Raw genomic sequence first — 17,933 nt, 5'->3', positions numbered from 1 at the left:
CAGAGAGCATGATGAGAATCTCTCTCTCTCTCTCTCTCTCTCTCTCTCTCTCTCTCTCTCTCTCTCTCTCATGCACACACAGAATGTGAATAAAAAGAATGTTTTGTACGAACTATGAAATCTTGCTTAATTACATTAGGCATAGTACATGGATCCTATAGAAAGGGGTCTCATGTGTGAAGAAGTCAAGAATTTACATGATAATTAAGCATAATACAAGGGCTATCCACAAAGTACATTATGTTTTGAAATTAAAAATAAATAAAGTATTGGAAATTTTTTTTATTATATACAGATGAAAGCCACACTTAATTACTACTTTTCTACATAGTTGCCATTTAAATTAAGGCACTTATCGTAGCGATGGACGAGCTTGGAAAATTCCTTCGTCGTAAAATTCGGCCACCTACGCCTTCAACCACGTGGTTACCTCTTCTCGAAGCTGTGTGTCGTCATCAAAACGCTACATAGCCAACCACTTCTTCATTGCTGGGAATAAGTGGAAGTCGCTCGGTGCCAGGTCGGGACTGTACGGCGGGTGAGGAAACAACTCCCACTTAAAAGATTCGAGAACTTCACGAGTGGCATTTGCCGTGTGGGCCCGGGCGTTGTCGTGAATCAGCAAGATCTTTGAGCCCAACTTTCCCCTGCACTTGTTTTGTATTGCTCTTCTGAGGTTATGCAGAGTTTGGCAATACCTTTGAGAGTTTATTGTAGTGCCTCTTTCTAGGAAATCCACAAAAATCACACCTTTTCTGCCCCAAAAGAAGAGGTAACCACGCGGTTGAAGGTGCAGGCGGCCAAATTTTACGACGAAGGAATTTCCAAGCTTGTCCATCGCTACGATAAGTGCCTTAATTTAAATGGCAACTATGTAGAAAAGTAGTATTTAAGTGTGGCTTTCACCTGTATATAATAAAAAAAATTTCCAATACTTTATTTAGTTTTAATTCCAAAACGTAATGTACTTTGTGGATAGCCCTCGTACAATAAATGACTTAAAATTGTGAAATTTCATTGTGTTATAGAGCTACTCTTAATTATAATATACACTAAACTTCTAACAGTATAAGTTTCTGCGAAGCTAATCATAAGTGGAGTGGTAAGAGTTGCCAAAGAGATATTTCTTTAATTTAGTTTTAAGTTTTACTACAATATAGTGTCCATTAGTTACACAATGGTGAGGAATGAGTTGGTTCAGAGCCTGATTCCTTAATTCTGTTTTGTTCATCAATGTCCTAAATGTGATTAACTGTCCTAACTAACTACTTGATCACATAAAGGTAATCAAATAAGAAATGGGTGGTGATGTTACTTCTTCTATACATATTGATCCTCCCGTACAATACATTTTTAGCACACAACTTTGAACATGACTGACGTCTGCAGCAACTGTATACACAAATTTGAAAAATATGTAAAAATCTGCCAACCAGTTGCATAGGTTTTCTATATACCTTGACCAGGTTTCGTCACCTCTGAGGGTGACTTCATCAGAAGGTAAGGTAATTACATGAATAACATATCATCAAAGATGTACATTAATTTAAGAGCTGAGTTGCTCAAGTCATACATTAAAATATAAGACATAATGTTCTTCAAAAAGTCAAACATTAAAAAGTAAGTAACAATGGTGTGGTGTGAGGTCAAGGTACATAGAAAACCTATGCAACCGGTTGGCAGATTTTTACATATTTTTCACATTTTTAGCAATTATATATGACTTGGAACAGACCTTGGATTTATGAGGGTGATTTGGTAAGTTTGATGAAAAGGCAAGGAAAACGTTTTATTTTGTAAACAACTCATCTTACATCTCGACATAGTATCATTTGAGGCATATACACTTGGGCCAGCGATATCCCAGCTTTCTCATCCCACTGGAAAAATAGGTTGTGTCACACTCCACAGAAAAATCACTGACTGTCACTATCACTTTTTCATTTGATGAAAATTTCTTCCTCGCTGGCCAAAGTTCACATTAGGGAACAGAATGAAGTCACTTGAGGCTAAGTCTGGTGAATAGGGTGGATGAGGAACCAATTCAAAGACCAATTCATGCACGTTCACCACTGTTATTGCTCATTTGTGGGATAGTGCATTATTCTAGTGAAAGATGAATTTTTCCTGTGCCAACCTTTATCTTTTTTCAGCCAACACAAATTTCAAACAACCCAACAATGAAGCATAATAGGGTCCAGTTATGGTTCTGTCTTTTTCCGAGTAATCTCTAAGGATTATTCTTTGGGAATTCCAAAAAAAACTGTGGCCATCACATAACATGACAAAATGATCTTTGCCTCCTTTGGTGGACTTTCACCAGTTTTGACCATTGTTTTGGCTCTGGCATGTAATGATGGACCCAGGTTTCATCAACAATCAGAAACTGACACAAAAAGTTTTGCAGACTGCGATTAAATATCGCCAGATATTGTGTTGAAGTGCCATGTCAGATATGCTTTTGGTCGACTGTGAGTAATTGTGACACCCACCTTGCAAAACAACTTCCTCACAGATAATTCTCCATGCAGGATTTTATGCACTGACTCAGCTGAGATGCCTAGTCTCAGCTGCTTCACAAATTTTTATTTGGCACCCTTGCATTACCATATATTGTGTTTTTTCAATGATTTCCCATGTGGTGAACTCAGTTGGATGGCTGGAGCATGCTTTGTCTTTTGTGCTTGTTTGGCCATGTTTATATTCATTAATCCAAAAGTACATGTTCTCTAATGAAGGTGCAGAGTCCGTGTGAACTTCATGCAATTCTGTTTTGATTAGTGTGGCAGTCCAATCCTTCAAATAAAATTTTTAATTACAGCACAAAACTCAGTTTTCTCCATTTTCACTCACAGTCGAGATACTGGTCAATTCATACGGATATCAACAATGAACTGTATGCTGTACATTGTTGAAATTCTTTATACGATCCTTGGAATAATCAGGCTTACCAACCATGAAGGTGCAACGGAAATGTTCCATTCTTTCATGAAAATTTACCAGACTTATCAAACCACCCTTGTACAAGTATGCATTTTTGCTATTTAGTATAAGTTTCACCTCAAAAATCATCTTGCTGTCTTTCTGGAAATGGCTACCTCACATAGTCTCTTCATCTGAGGCAAAAGGAATAAGTCACTAGGTGCACATCAGGAGCATAGGGGGCGAGGCAAAATCTGATAGTCCAAAGCAGTAGCAGATGTGACTTGTCCTGCACTGAGGCATTGTCATGTAGCAATAAAACCAACCCAGACAACTTCATGTGATGTGTAACCTTAAATACTACACATGACCTCATCAGGAAAATTTGCTTCTGTGGTTTGCCCTTTACAAAAATAGCCCGTTAGCAACACACCATTACAGTAACAAAAAAATTCAGCATAATCTTGCCTGATGGTAATTTGACCATTGCCTTTCACAGTTGCAGTGAGTCACGTTTTTTCCACTGCTTGTTTTGCTTCCTTGTCTTACGGTAACAATGATGCACACAGCATTCATCCATGGTGATTAGACAGTTAAAGAAGTTATTTGGATTGGCCTGACACAGCTGCAACATTTCTACTGCCGCCTCAGTTTGGGGAACTTTACAAATCAGTGTGAGCAGTTGTGGAACCAGCATGTGGCGACATTTGTCATGTTCAAAATATTTTGCAAGATGTTGAAAAACTGATTCATTACTGATTTTAACATTTTTCCACTACTGCCTTGGTTGTGTTATGTTGTTGTCCCTCTGTCCCCTCCCTGTAACAACTATTTCCACAGCATTGAAGGTTTTGAAAGTATAAATATAACAACTTACATACCAAGTGCTTAACATGAAGTCAACATATGTTCCTGCAATACATTCAAACTACCATGCATCAGGGCTTTACAATCCAAAAATCTATATGTTCATTCTATATGATCAATTTTGAATGAAGTTTCTTTCTTTATATTAAATTAATACAGTCCCTGTAGGCTCCCAATATCACTAACTATATATTAAAATACAGTCCCCATAGGCTCCCAATATCACTAACAATATAAACAACATGACTGGTTAACAGTCATTCAGATATACTATAATTGCTTGAAAAATACAGCCTCAGAACGTTACAGTAAAAGCAATAAAAAAGCAGATGACAAAAGTATTATCTCTGTAACAACACCTAAAACAAAACTGAGAAAGAAATTGCAAACTACAATGAATTTCAATTTCTTAAGCATTTTAATAATTATGTTTGACCTGCTTTTAGTTACTATACCAGTAAATGATTGATAAGATCATTTATTTAAATATATACTAACTGATGGGTGTTCAGCTACTACAGGATTTCCAGCAAGAAATCTTGCCCATGCAGTTGCTTCTGCTGGTGGTGGGCATGTCAGCTCAGAGTCTACCAGATACTGTCCCAGACGCTCTAAGTTGAACCTACAGAGTATGTTTAAGTTGATATAAGTAACGATACTACAAACAAAAATAAATTGCAGTTAGATCCAAGTCATAGAAGATATGAAAATTCATATTTTATAATTAACATTTGTTCTATATAAGTAACAATACTACAAACAAAAATAAATTGCAGTTAGATCCACGTCATAGAAGATATGAAAATTCATATTTTATAATTAACATTTGTTCTGACAAGTCCTGTTCACTCATTCTGACAAGGAAACATTACAAAGTGGAAAACTTTAAATAGAAATAAATATGTAGCAATTTGGTGGGCATCAGATGATCTGAAAAAGAGTTTTAATTGCTAGAGTACACAAATTTTATGTAAGCACTACTTCTTTCAGTGAAAAAAAATTAAAATTTTTCGATGTATTCAGTTAATTTAATGATTTAAGTTTTAATTGTAATTTCTGTAAATTAAACTTCGAACAATGTGTAGTTTCAGCACCTATTATTGGAGGATATATAAGGGCCCGATTTTCGGTATCAAGATAGTCAATCTACGGCCGAGTTTCAGACGAGAAATCTGTGTTGGTTAGAACAACAACAATGCATCTGTTAAATAAGTGTTACACAATAAGGCCATGTGTTAAAACAATGACAATGTCTGCTCCATACGTACCTTGCTATTCTTCAAGAACTGTGAACTTTGTGGTTAGGTTTTTACTGATAATAAATATTCAACAGAAAACTATGGTAGCAGTATGTGGAGGTTTGCCTGAAAACTATTAATCAGAAATAGCAGAAATGAGAACACCGTGAAACTTAACATCAGAATTGGGGGTCACGAAGTAGACAAAGTTAAGGAATTCTGCTACATTGGCAGCAAAATAACCCGTGATGGATGGAGCAAGGACGACCTAAAAAGTAGAATCGCACTGGCAAGAAAGGCTTACCTGGCCAAGAGAAGTCTACTAGCATGAAACAAAGGCCTTAATTTGAGGAAGAAATTTCTGAGAATGTACATTTGGAGCACAACATTGTATGGTAATGAAACACAGACTGTGGGAAAACTGGAACAGAAGAGAATCGAAGAATTTGAGATGTGGTGGTACAGAAGAACGTTGAAAATTAGGTGGACTGATAATATAAGGAATGAAATGGTTTCCTGCAAAACCGAGGAAGAAAAGAACATACAGAAAATACTGTCAATTGAGATATCACAGAATAACTTCCATGGTACTAGAGGGATCTGTGAACGGCAAAAACTATCGAGGAAGACAGAGATTGGAATACACTCAGCAAGTAACTGAGGTTGTGGGTCACAAGTGCTATTCTGAGATGACGAGATCGGCACAGGAGAGGAGTCTGTAATGGGAAGAGAAAAGGGGAAGGGGGGAGAAGGGGGGGGGGGGAGAGCACATGTTATGGAAATGTCCGATTTTAGACACAGGTAAATTAGATAAAAGTCTACAGACGAAACACAGATTAAATTTGAACTATGTGGATAGGCATCCTTCATGGGAAAAAGGAAGCTCAACTACTGGTATCTGCCATTGACTTGTAGGTAAAGGCATTACCTTGGGTACTTTTTCTATTTCTTTTTATTTCCTGAGGAAGTGCAGCTAAGTAGAAGTCTTCATTCTACAAAAGTGGGGCGTATGAGTACCGTGTGAAGATATACACACATCTTTCATTTCTTACAGTCAATCACCAATGTGCCTCACTCCTTAATTATAGTGAGATTACGAATAACGATCAGCTTCATAAGAATGTTTATTAAAACAATTACAATACAGAGGACAAAAATATCTGAATTGTGATATACTGCCAAAATTGTATTAAATTACACAAAGAAAACAAAGTTTGTTAAATGAAACAAAATTATATCGATTATTATCAACAATACCTGTGTTTTCGTTTTGAGCCTCCTGGTGTAGCAGTAGGGCTTCCAGGTTTTTCTGATGGATCATCAAGGTTATACAAGAAATCTGCTATAAATGCTAGTTCTTGCTGTGATATTTTAGATATTTCAGGTGGGATGCGCTCTTCAGACAGTCTCAGAATAGCAAGATACAGCCAGCGAAAGAATGCCTGGATGAAAATGGACAGTTACATTGTAATTTAGAGATATTTACTTGTCAGATGTATAAACTAGAATCTGTGTATAGACAATTCTCTAAAGACCAAAAATACTGTGATTAGTATTTGTTATTATTGTGTATCTTCCACCTCCTGGCATAAATGCTGTTCAACTGTTCAAGTGTACTAATTGTGAGATGACAGTAACAACAATAACAATAATAATAATAATATAGCAGGGGAAAAATTTAAGAATAGGAAACCAGGCAACACAACACTAGACATTGAAAAACAAATTCAGAATATTTCAATGAGTTATAAAATATATACAGTGACTTATCAGTATCTCAGAGGTATTAGCGGCAGTTGACTGACTGTGTTTTGAGAGAGTGGGGTTTAACAAAGTTTTCAAACACAGTTAATTACAGAAGCGTCTGTCCTGGACATCTGCACACCAACATAAACACCATTTCTTCCTCAGTGTTATATACAACATTTGACTTCAGCAGTTTTGAAACATTATCTCTTAAATGAAGAAAATTTGCATATCAAACAATAGGAAGTCCAGGGTGGAATAACAATAATATTGAAATGATAAACTGATACCCACCACACACTGGAGACATTGAACTGCAGACAGGCACAATGAAAAAGAGCACTAGAAATATTTTCAGCTCCAGAAGTAGAACTCTCACACATTCACACAAAAAGACCTCGCACACAAATGGCTATTATCAACAGGTGCTGAGGCCTGACTGCAGTCTAGGCGGTGCACTCACATCTTAGTGCCTGGTGGCAGTGGCCATGCGTATGTGAGTTGCTGTTGTGTGAATGTGTGAAAGTTCTACTTTTGAAGGAGAACTTCGTCCAAAATCTGACAATATTTCTAGTATTCCTTTTCATTGTGTCTGTCTGCAATTAATTTCCTTCTTTTTGTGGTGAATACCAATCTGCCTTTCCTACATTGTTGAAAATTTACATATCATTTTTATAGCCTCAACAACAAGATTATTTTATGTAAATACAGAACTTTTTTTGTGATATAAGGTCTGCCCATGCACTACTTCATAGTTTCCTATGGGTCATACCTTCCATAATTCTTAGCTTTCTAGTACCTTCCTGCAAGCTGAGTTTACTCTGTTATGGAGTAGCTGTAGCATAACATTTGCCCCCCTCCACAATCAGTTCTTCAAATACAAAATAAGGTGATCTTTTTAACCACAGAAGCAACATCCAACATCATACCATGTCTCGTAGCTATCATCTTCTGAATCCAAGGCTGTCAACACACACTAGGGCAGTGACACTTGACTCAGAGGAAGCCTATTCGAGCCCTGGTGCCTGATAGTGATAGGAGACACAGTGATAAAGCTCCTAATCATCAGACTGTGAGCAGTGCCCTGGCTTAACAACAGGTTTCAAACCTTTCCACATTGTTCGAGGGGGTACCCAAAAAAACAGAACAATATTGCCATGGGCAAAGCCTCTGTATTACACATTTCTGCCACTAGATGTGTATAGCACATCTCATTGCCAGTTCAGTGCCGCCTGTGTTGCCGACCTGGCTTGTTGTCTTCATCAGCAGTGATTTTTTTTGCTGGTGCCGTTTTGTTCTTGTTTCATTTTTTATGATGGCAAGTTTACGTGAACAACGTGTAGCTGTGAAATTTTGTTTTCTACTCAGTAAAAATGCCACTGAAACTGTTTTAATGTTGAAAACAGTTTACCAGGACGATGCTACAGGAAAAACTCAAGTGTACAAATGGTTTGCTAAATTTAAAAATGGCAACATGTCGACTGATGACAAACTCATTCTGGACATCCACATCGACGAAAATATTGAAAATATTCGAGAGCTTGTGTTCAGAGACTGTCGACAGACTATTGATCAACTGTCAGAGATTAGTGAGTTGTCTTGTTCATCAAAAAAGACCTGATTTGTGGCAGACAGGAGACTGGTTCTTCCACCAAGAAATGGAGTTGCATAATTCATGAAAGGAGAAAATATAAAAATGCAGTAAATGAAGCAGGCAAAAAAGAATTCAAATGTCTCAAAAATGAGATCGACAGGAAGTGCAAAATGGCTAAGCAGGGATGGCTAGAGGACAAATGTAAGGATGTAGAGGCTTATCTCGCTAGGCCTACAGGAAAAATTAAAGAGACCTTTGGAGAAAAGAGAACCACTTGTATGAATATCAAGAGCTCAGATGGAAACCCAGTTCTACGCAAAGAAGGGAAAGCAGAAAGGTGGAAGGAGTATATAGAGGGTCTATACAAGGGCGATGTACTTGAGGACAATATTATGGAAATGGAAGAGGATGTAGATGAAGATGAAATGGGAGATACGATACTGTGTGAAGAGTTTGACAGAGCACTGAAAGACCTGAGTCGAAACAAGGTCTCAGGAGTAGACAACATTCCACTAGAACTACTGATGGCCTTGGGAGAGCCAGTCCTGACAAAACTCTACCATCTGGTGAGCAAGATGTATGAGACAGGCGAAATACCCTCAGACTTCAAGAAGAATATAATAATTCCAATCCCAAAGAAAGCAGGTGCTGGCAGATGTGAAAATTACCGAACAATCAGTTTAGTAAGTCACGGATGCAAAATACTAACGCGAATTCTTTACAGATGAATGGAAAAACTGGTAGAAGCTGACCTCGGGGAAGATCAGTTTGGATTCCATAGAAATACTGGAACACGTGAGGCAATACTGACACTATGACTTATCTTAGAAGCTAGATTAAAGAAAGGCAAACTTACGTTTCTAGCATTTGTAGACTTAGAGAAAGCTTTTGACAATGTTGACTGGAATACTCTCTTTCAAATTCTGAAGGTGGCAGGGGTAAAATACAAGGCGCAAAAGGCTATTTACAATTTGTACAGAAACCAGATGGCAGTTATAAGAATCGAGGGACATGAAAGGGAAGCAGTGGTTGGGAAGGGAGTGAGACAGGGTTGTAGCCTCTCCCCGATGTTATTCAATCTGTATATTGAGCAAGCAGTGAAGGAAACAAAAGAAAAATTTGGAGTAGGTATTAAAATCCATGGAGAAGAAATAAAAACTTTGAGGTTCACCGATGACATTGTAATTCTGTCAGAGACAGCAAAGGACTTAGAAGAGCAGTTGAACGGAATGGATAGTGTCTTGAAAGGAGGATATAAGATGAACATCAACAAAAGCAAAACGAGGATAATGGAATGTAGTCAAATTAGGTCGGGTGATGCTGAGGGAATTAGATTAGGAAATGAGACACTTAACGTAGTAAATGAATTTTGCTGTTTGGGGAGCAAAAAAACTGATGATGGCTGAGGTAGAGAGGATATTAAATGTAGACTGGCCACAGCAAGGAAGGGGTTTCTGAAGAAGAGAAATTTGTTAATATCGAGTATAGATGTAAGTGTCAGGAAGTCGTTTCTGAAAGTATTTGTATGGAGTGTAGCCATGTATGGAAGTGAAACATGGACAATAACTAGTTTGGACAAGAAGAGAATAGAAGCTTTCGAAATGTGGTGCTACAGAAGAATGCTGAAGATTAGATGGGTAGATCATATAACTAATGAGGAGGTATTGAATTGGATTGGGGAGAAGGTAGGGCATGTTCTGAGGCATCAAGGGATCACCAATTTAGTATTGGAGGGAAGCGTAGAGGGTAAAAATCGTAGAGGGAGACCAAGAGATGAATACTCTAAACAGATTCAGAAGGATGTAGGTTGCAGTAGGTACTGGGAGATGAAGACGCTTGCACAGGATAGAGTAGCATGGAGAGCTGCATGAAACCAGTCTCTGGACTGAAGACCACCACCACCACCACCACCACCACCACCACCACCACAACAACAACAACAACAACAACAACACAGCCATCTCTGTTAGACTGCTTTTGGTTAAAAATGGCACAGCTCTGCTGCCCCACACACCTTACTCATGTGACCTGGCTCTGTGTGACTTTTCATTATTTCCACACATGAAAGGACACCAATTTGACAACACTAAAGAACTCAAAAAAGGGAATACCTGTCAGCCATTTCTAAAGATGACTACAGAAAATGTTTTGAACAGTGGAAACTCCTGCAGGAGAAATGTATTATATGTAATGGAGAATATTTTGAAGGGGATAATGTTGTTTTGTAAACAATTTGAAAATCTACTGCTTTTAAAAAATAATTCCCTAGATATTGTTGACAGTCATCCACCTGTACAAGAAGGCATTATGCTTAGCAGTCTCAGAGCTATTACAGGGCAATAAGCTGTGTGTTGTACTACAGTACACCTGTACAGGACTGAATCACTATTTCTTAACTAGGAATGTTCACCTGCTTTAACAATAAAAATTCCCAGTAATTTTGTGACCTGGATCTATTACTTTCATTTTCCCACTGATTGACATAACATTTGGAATATTCAGCTGTAACCAAACAAATTGTTTACCGTCTGCTCCCCTCAAACATGACTGGTGCCGTCATGTCTCAAAATTTTTTGAGTATTTTCAATTTCTGTTTTCTTCATCCACATAGCAATAAGATACTTTTACAACTCCCAGCTGCAGAAGTGTCACTTGTTCCACATTATATTCCTGTGGTTGGCCACCAGACCACTGCAGTTGTGGCATATGATTCTTCACTACATCATCTGTGATGTTTACTCTCCCAATGAGAGAAGCAAGAAGAGAATGGATTAGGCAGATGTGCTGGGAGTATAGCAGGCTTGATTGAAGCTGAAGTGGGTGCAGGGAAGGGGACAGAGGCAGGTTGAGGTCAGGGGGCTTAAAGGAATGATAGATGCATAGTTAGAGACAATTTACAACTGTGAAATTAAGAAAAACTGTTGTTGGCGTGAAGAATCCAGGTGTGAAGCAGTCACTGTACTCAAGTATACAGTGTTGTGTGGTATGCTTGGCGACTGGGTAGACTAACTGTCAACTGTTACAGTTTGGCAGTGGTTATTCATGCCGACATGTAGTAACCTGTCGGTTACTACATCTACAGCCCACAGCGGGCATTTTGTGCCACTACAGCAAGCGTAGTGCATGCCGACATTCAAATGGCACACCCGCAACTACACTAGGAAGCCACCAGAGGCTGCCCTGTCACTGACCACTGTCACCAGGTCTGTCATGTAAGTGCAGCACTACACCAGTGACATGTGACATGGATAACTTCTTTACAAGGGCATGCACAGGCCTCTGAGCCCTAGGCTGTTAAATGTGTTAGAGGTGCGTAAACTACTTTCTTTATATTCTTGCAGATGCCAATTCATGACCCAATAAATTATATTTCTTTTACAGGTTTGATTCCTTGTGACCCTAGTTAGAACACAAGTGGTGACACCGATGGACAAATTTTTGTGTGTTTCAGATTCTGTGGTTTTCTGCCGTTTGGTTCTTCCACGAACACTTCTGCTACAGCGGTAGATGCACGCGACTGTCAGAACAATTGTTGACTTTGCTGACCCAGGTTCAGCCAACGGTTGTTCACACACAACCATTCCCCCCCATATTATGGATCCATGGAAGTGTAGGATGCTTACAAGAAACCACTTCACTAACATTTCATGGTGTTCCAGGCAGTCGGTATGGATGTCTGTAAGGCTTGTTTCTTACTGTGGATACAACCTCGCACTTATCACTTACTGTGACAGCTCCGCTGCAGGAATCAGCCTCACTTTCTTTTGACAATTTGTGTAGTTTGCTGTCATCCTACAAAACAACGCACACACATGGTTGCTGTGTGTGCTGAATTCTACCAATGTCACAAACAACTGCAGCAATTGTGTCGAGTTGGTTGGCCGAGCTTCATTCACAAGTGTCAGTTCGTTGCGGCAAAGTCTCAGGAGGCGTATGCGAATGCCATGGTAAGACACACATATCATTTATTTGCCCCCAGACAAGGAGGTGATTCAACGTGCCCTTCAGTTTGAGAACTCTACATTAGAAGAGGTTCTGATTATTGCACAGTCTTTCATTCTCATTTCAAGGCCTTGGAGTGAAGCTGCCATTGTTGGAAGCATGCAGCCCCAGTGCATCAGGCCTAATGTCCTGGTGAAGAGGAGATAGCAGCAGTACAAACACCGCTAGGCCGATGTGGACAAACGCGCCAGTTGGTACAGCAAACATCACTTCCTTCTTTCGTGTCCCTCTTGTTTTGTACAGCATGAAATGGCAGTCTGCCCCAAGCTGTGGACCTCTTGCCTTTTTTATAATTAGTAATTTAAAAAGAAAATTAAAAAAAGGGGGTCACTTAGCAGCTGCATGTGGATCCCTTCCCTGATGAGTAATTGCAGGAATCAATGGACATCAATATTCATACTGTTGCGTCATTTGGTTCGCTGTTGTCTGCAGCCCAGAACAAACTTTTCATTGAAGTGCGGGTGAAGTAATCCTACAAATCAACGTAGGGCCTACAGCATCCCTACTCAGCTCACAGACGTATGTCACGCTAGGGTCCCCACTATTTGCACACACTGAGAATCAGCAGGTAATCTATTAACAACACCCTATTCCTATTAACGGCTGACACAGTTTACAAGTCAGCTGTCCATTCAATTACTCACTTGGTGGTTAACGATGCGGTTAGTGAAAATTTGTTCGGGTTAGATGCCTTTGCTACTTTTCGTTTACCTATTGTTCATGTGTTGGTGGTGTTGGTGGTTAGTGTTTAACGTCCCGTCGACAACGAGGTCATTAGAGACGGAGCGCAAGCTCGGGTTATGGAAGGATTGGGAAGGAAATCGGCCGTGCCCTTTCAAAGGAACCATCCCGGCATTTGCCTGAAACGATTTAGGGAAATCACGGAAAACCTAAATCAGGATGGCCGGAGACGGGATTGAACCGTCGTCCTCCCGAATGCGAGTCCAGTGTGCTAACCACTGCGTGTTCATGTGTTGTACCTGATGTCAGACCACATGCCTTTTCATGAACTGGGCTCCTTGTGTTGAGCTTTTCAAATCTGCTTGGCCCAGGGTTACGCTGTGTAAACAATTTGACGGCATGCATCAACTTCAAACCTTCTGCCTGTCTTCACATTTTCTGGGCACAGCCAGTGCCAGTAAATTTACGCAACCACGTTAAGATGGAGCAGGATCACTTAACACCATTGGGAGTGATTAGCTCAATTTCTTTACGTGAATGGCCTAAACTCTTAGTGACTGTAAAGAAGGCTCTTAGTGACTGTAAAGAAGGCGCTCAATCAGCTTTGGCTCTGTGGCAACTTCAAGATTGCTATTAACGCGTAGGCAGTCACAGACATTTGTCCCCTTCTTCACCTGGATGAGTGGCTCACAGAGCTGGCTGGGGGACTATTCTTTCCGAAAATTGACTGGGCCAAAGCCTACCTTCAGATTCCATTAGACGAGGCATTAAAGCTGTTGCTTGTGCTTAATATGTGTTTTGGCCTCTATCAATATCAACGGCTAATGTTTGGGGTCACTATAGAGCCTGTCATCTTTCTTAAAACTGATTACATTACTATCTCGATGATATCATCTTGACACGTGCTACCAGAGAGGATCACCTAAGTAACATCTATCCTTTGTTTACCATTTTACAGGCCATGGGCCTCACATGTGATCTCCTTAAATCTCACTTTCCCAGTCTTCCATTGTTCATTTTGGTTATGAAATTTTCTGACAGGGTGTGCACCCCACGGAACAACATGTTGCCACCATTATGGGTTTGTCCCATCTGTTTAATCTAGAAGAACTTCAGGCTTTTCTTAGAAAAGTGGCATACTATCACAAGTTTATTCCCTTAACGACTACTATTGCCCACCCCTTACGTCTGTTGTTTTGGAAAAGTGCTCCTTTCATCTGGTCTGCAGACTGTGAGCATGCTTTTGTGCAGCTTAAGGATAGTCTTTGCTCTGCACCGTACCTTGCAACATTTCAATCCCGCAAGCATTTGGTCTTAGCCATGGACAAATCCCAGCAAGGGATGGGGGCGATCTTGGCCCAGCATCACTCAGAGGCTCTGCACAACCTATTGCCTTTGCAACGAAAATGCTAAACTTGTTTCTGCAAAATTATTCTCAGGTGGAAAAAGAAGCTCTTGCTATTGTCTTTGCCTGAAAGAAATCATTTGTTCTTGTTGGTGCAACATTCAATTTAATTACTGACCATGAGCTCTTGGTTTCCCCATTTAGCCCATTGGTGTCCTTACCAGACAAAACTACTCATTGTCTTCAATGATGGGCTCTGTTCCCAGTACAATTATGAGACCCACTTTCGGCCCATGTTGCAACATGCAAACATGGATGCTCTACCCCAGTCCCCATGGGTCCTGATCTGTTGTTCAATGAGGGTCTGCTTTGTTGGTAACTGAATATGGAGGTGAGGCACATGGAGGATGGCTTCCCAATCACCAGTTCCCATATTGCCTCTGCTGCGGTGGCATATTCAGTGTTCCAGAAGATCATACGCATGATACAACACAGGTAGACCGACTGTTCGTCAAGCCAGACATTGGGCCTGCTTCAGAATTTTTGTGTTGCACCACTGCCTCTCCCTCTTGGATGGCATTATTCTCCTGCTGACAGAAGGGTTTACCCCCCACATTCTGGTTCCAGCAGCTCCGTGACGTATTACATCAGAGTCACTGAGAGATCTCTCGCACAAAACTGCTAGTGTGCTGCCATGTGTTTTGGCTGGGTGGAGTCGAACACCTTGTTGGGGCTTGCTGCAAGTGCTCAGATCAGCAGGCAGTGCTGTTCACTGTTTTTTCTCCAGGGCCAGCCCCTATAAAACCTGGGGAAAGAGTCCACATTGATGTCGCTGGTTCTTTTTTATACTATTTCTGGTTATTGGCAACTGATGCCCTTTATCATTTTCCTTATGTCATTCATAGCCAGTCTGCAACAGCATATGTGACTGTCAAGGATGTGTTGACGATATTCTCCTTAGAAGTCTTGCCTTGCACTCTGGTTTCAGATAATGGTCCTCAGTTCTTGGCACATTCTTTCACGGACTTCTGTACATACAATGGCATTTGCCGAGTGACGGTACTTTTATTCAATCTGCAGCTGTATGGCAAGGTGGAACCTTTTGTCTGAACATTGAAGATGCTAATGCACAAGTACATAGAAGATTTCCCAGCCGAGGAGGTTCTCCCATTTTTTTAGCTCTTGTAGATCAATGCCAATTTGGGCTGACCTACTGCGTGACCATCAGCCATGGATGCTGCACAACCTCTTGCTGCCAGGCAGGTGTCTCCCAGCAACACCAGGCCCCCCCCCTCTCCCCCCCGGCACCTGACACTGGGCACTGGGCCAGGTCGTTTGGATGGCACCCTCACTGGATTCAGGCCTTGGTCCATAGCCAGCGCGGTCGCAGTGTGTTCAAGATTCGCACCAAGGATTGACTTGTGACACGCCATCAGAACCAGTTGCATCCTAAGATGGACACTGAGGCCCCTCCCTGGGTTGTGGGCCTGCTGCCTTATTCTTTGTTGGCCCTGGTCATGTCCACCTATCCCAGATGGTCAGGGCTTTGTCAGCATCAACAGCAGGTTTGTTTCATGTAACTTGTGCCAGGGTCTCCCACTGCACTGAGCAGGCAATGCCATTAGTGGGGACACAGGCCAGGTCTATTGCCAGAGCCTCTTCTCTCAAATCTGCTGCTGTCGTAGCCCAGGTTTGCACCCCTTGTCTTGGATTCCAACATTCAGGTGGCTCCTGTCCACCAGTCATCCCAGGGTTGATGGGTGGTGGGGTTGCTGTCATACTAATCACTTTTGTCTGTGCGTACCAGTCTGGGTGGATCGGGAACTTTTTGCACTTTTTTCTGCTGCCCACTGCCACGGGCACGTCTTCGAACAAGGCATTGTGGATGGCAATGCCTAGCCTTCCTCCCTCAATTGTTGGATGTGTATGAAATGTGTAAACTACTTTCATTGTATTCTTGTGGATGTCACTCCGTGATCTAATAAATTTTGTCTCTTTTACAGCTGTGCGTTTTGTTGGGTTTGTAGTCAGAACAGCACAGACAGCCCGTTAGCGATCGTGCCCATGTAGAACACTGCATAGTTTGCACCGAAATTGGGAGACTACACGGCAGCTTTGACTAATGGCCCTGCCTTTTTAAGCTATTTTGGTCAGAAAACATCCAATAAGATCCAACAGCAATACTTATATTAAGTGCTAGGTGTTACTGAAAGAAAATAATCATAAACAAAATACTAGTGAATGACACAATGTATCAGATCACGACCAGCATCACAAAAAAAAAAAAAAGCTTGGTAAAAGATGGAGGATGAGAAGAAAAATTACTGAAGCAAGCTCAACACATTCAGGTGGAGCATCAAGTGGATTCAACACACCTTGTAATTCTTCATGGAGCTGTCAATAACTTGCTGTATTTCTGTTGCTTTAACCAGAAATGCTCCAGTGGCAGCAATGGCTTTTGTGACGGCAGCTTCTTCCAGTCCCAATACTTTGTAACGGTCTTCTAGCCGTGACATTCCACGTACTTCTGCCAAATGATATGCTAGACTCTGTCCAACTGTATTCAGATGTTTCAGTACAAGTTTTTGAATATTTGAATAACTAAGTTCAATAGAATGTCCAAGTTTCTTCAACCCTTTTTCTGTCAGGTCATGAAGAAGAAATCTGGAGAAGAGAGACAATGGTATGTAACTAGTTCTTACATATAAAACTTAATTTCAGATGCTTGCCACAAACAACATGAAAAATTTGGAATTATACAAGTAAAAAAAAAAAAAAAAAAAAAAAAAAAAAAAAAAAAAAAAAAAAAGGGGGGGGGGGGCGAAGAAGAAGAAAAAAAGAAAAAGACACACACACACACTTCTATAAAATTATGAGACGGAATTATTGGCCAGTATTTACTGTCATTCTTACCATTTTTTCAGATAAGCAACTTATCATTTGGCACCCCCATCCTCCATTATTCTAAAAAAAGTGACATAACTTGGTGATGCTCCTTTGCTCCCTCATGCATACATTGACTGGAGTTGCATGAGCGCTTAGTAAGATCTAAAAAAATAGCCCTAAACCTTGTGAGTGTGGAAATGGATTGTTTTCAATACTAATCATGGTACAAATTTATCACTAGGATCACCTCTGTGGCCCCCCCCCCCCCCCCTCAGCCTGGTGCCTTAAACCGGCCCTACTTATGCGTAGTTTAGTATGTGTCTATTGGCAGTATTAAGCATTTCATTCCCTGAAGGTACGTCTTGGCTACAAATTCTGTTTCATAATTTGTTAATATCAGTTACTTAATTAATTCCTTCTTTTATTCATCATGTTGTGTAGATACTAAGCAGAAGTACCTTCAGGGATGTGGAATAAGTCAAGGCACAGACTAATAACTGAGAAGAAACTCATAAAAACATAAGCTGTACACTGCGTTAATAACCAAGTATCACTGTACTGTTAAAACCATTGTTTATAGCAGCTAAATGTAGCCTAGTAACTCAGTTTTATGTCTTATGACACAATGCCACTGTTCAGTAAAAGCTGCTGC

General features: G+C 40.4%; 1 protein-coding gene across 3 annotated transcripts in view; it reads right to left on the bottom strand.

The window, feature by feature from the left end:
- The window catches only part of LOC126199012 (anaphase-promoting complex subunit 4), a 154,668-nt gene that overhangs the window by 46,357 nt on the left and 90,378 nt on the right, over positions 1–17,933 (bottom strand). For all 3 annotated transcript variants that reach the window (XM_049935693.1, XM_049935694.1, XM_049935692.1), the window contains 3 exons: positions 16,771–17,059; positions 6,285–6,469; positions 4,288–4,411 (listed from right to left, as the gene is read on the bottom strand). In XM_049935693.1, the coding sequence (XP_049791650.1) occupies positions 4,288–4,411; positions 6,285–6,469; positions 16,771–17,059 (598 nt within the window). The remainder of the gene's footprint in view (positions 1–4,287; positions 4,412–6,284; positions 6,470–16,770; positions 17,060–17,933) is intronic.

Source organism: Schistocerca nitens, chromosome 8, assembly GCF_023898315.1.
Source record: "Schistocerca nitens isolate TAMUIC-IGC-003100 chromosome 8, iqSchNite1.1, whole genome shotgun sequence".
In the NCBI taxonomy this organism is placed as follows: Eukaryota; Metazoa; Arthropoda; class Insecta; order Orthoptera; family Acrididae; genus Schistocerca; species Schistocerca nitens.
The sequence above is the reverse complement of the archived record's forward strand: the minus strand, read 5'-3'. Positions and strand labels throughout refer to the sequence as shown.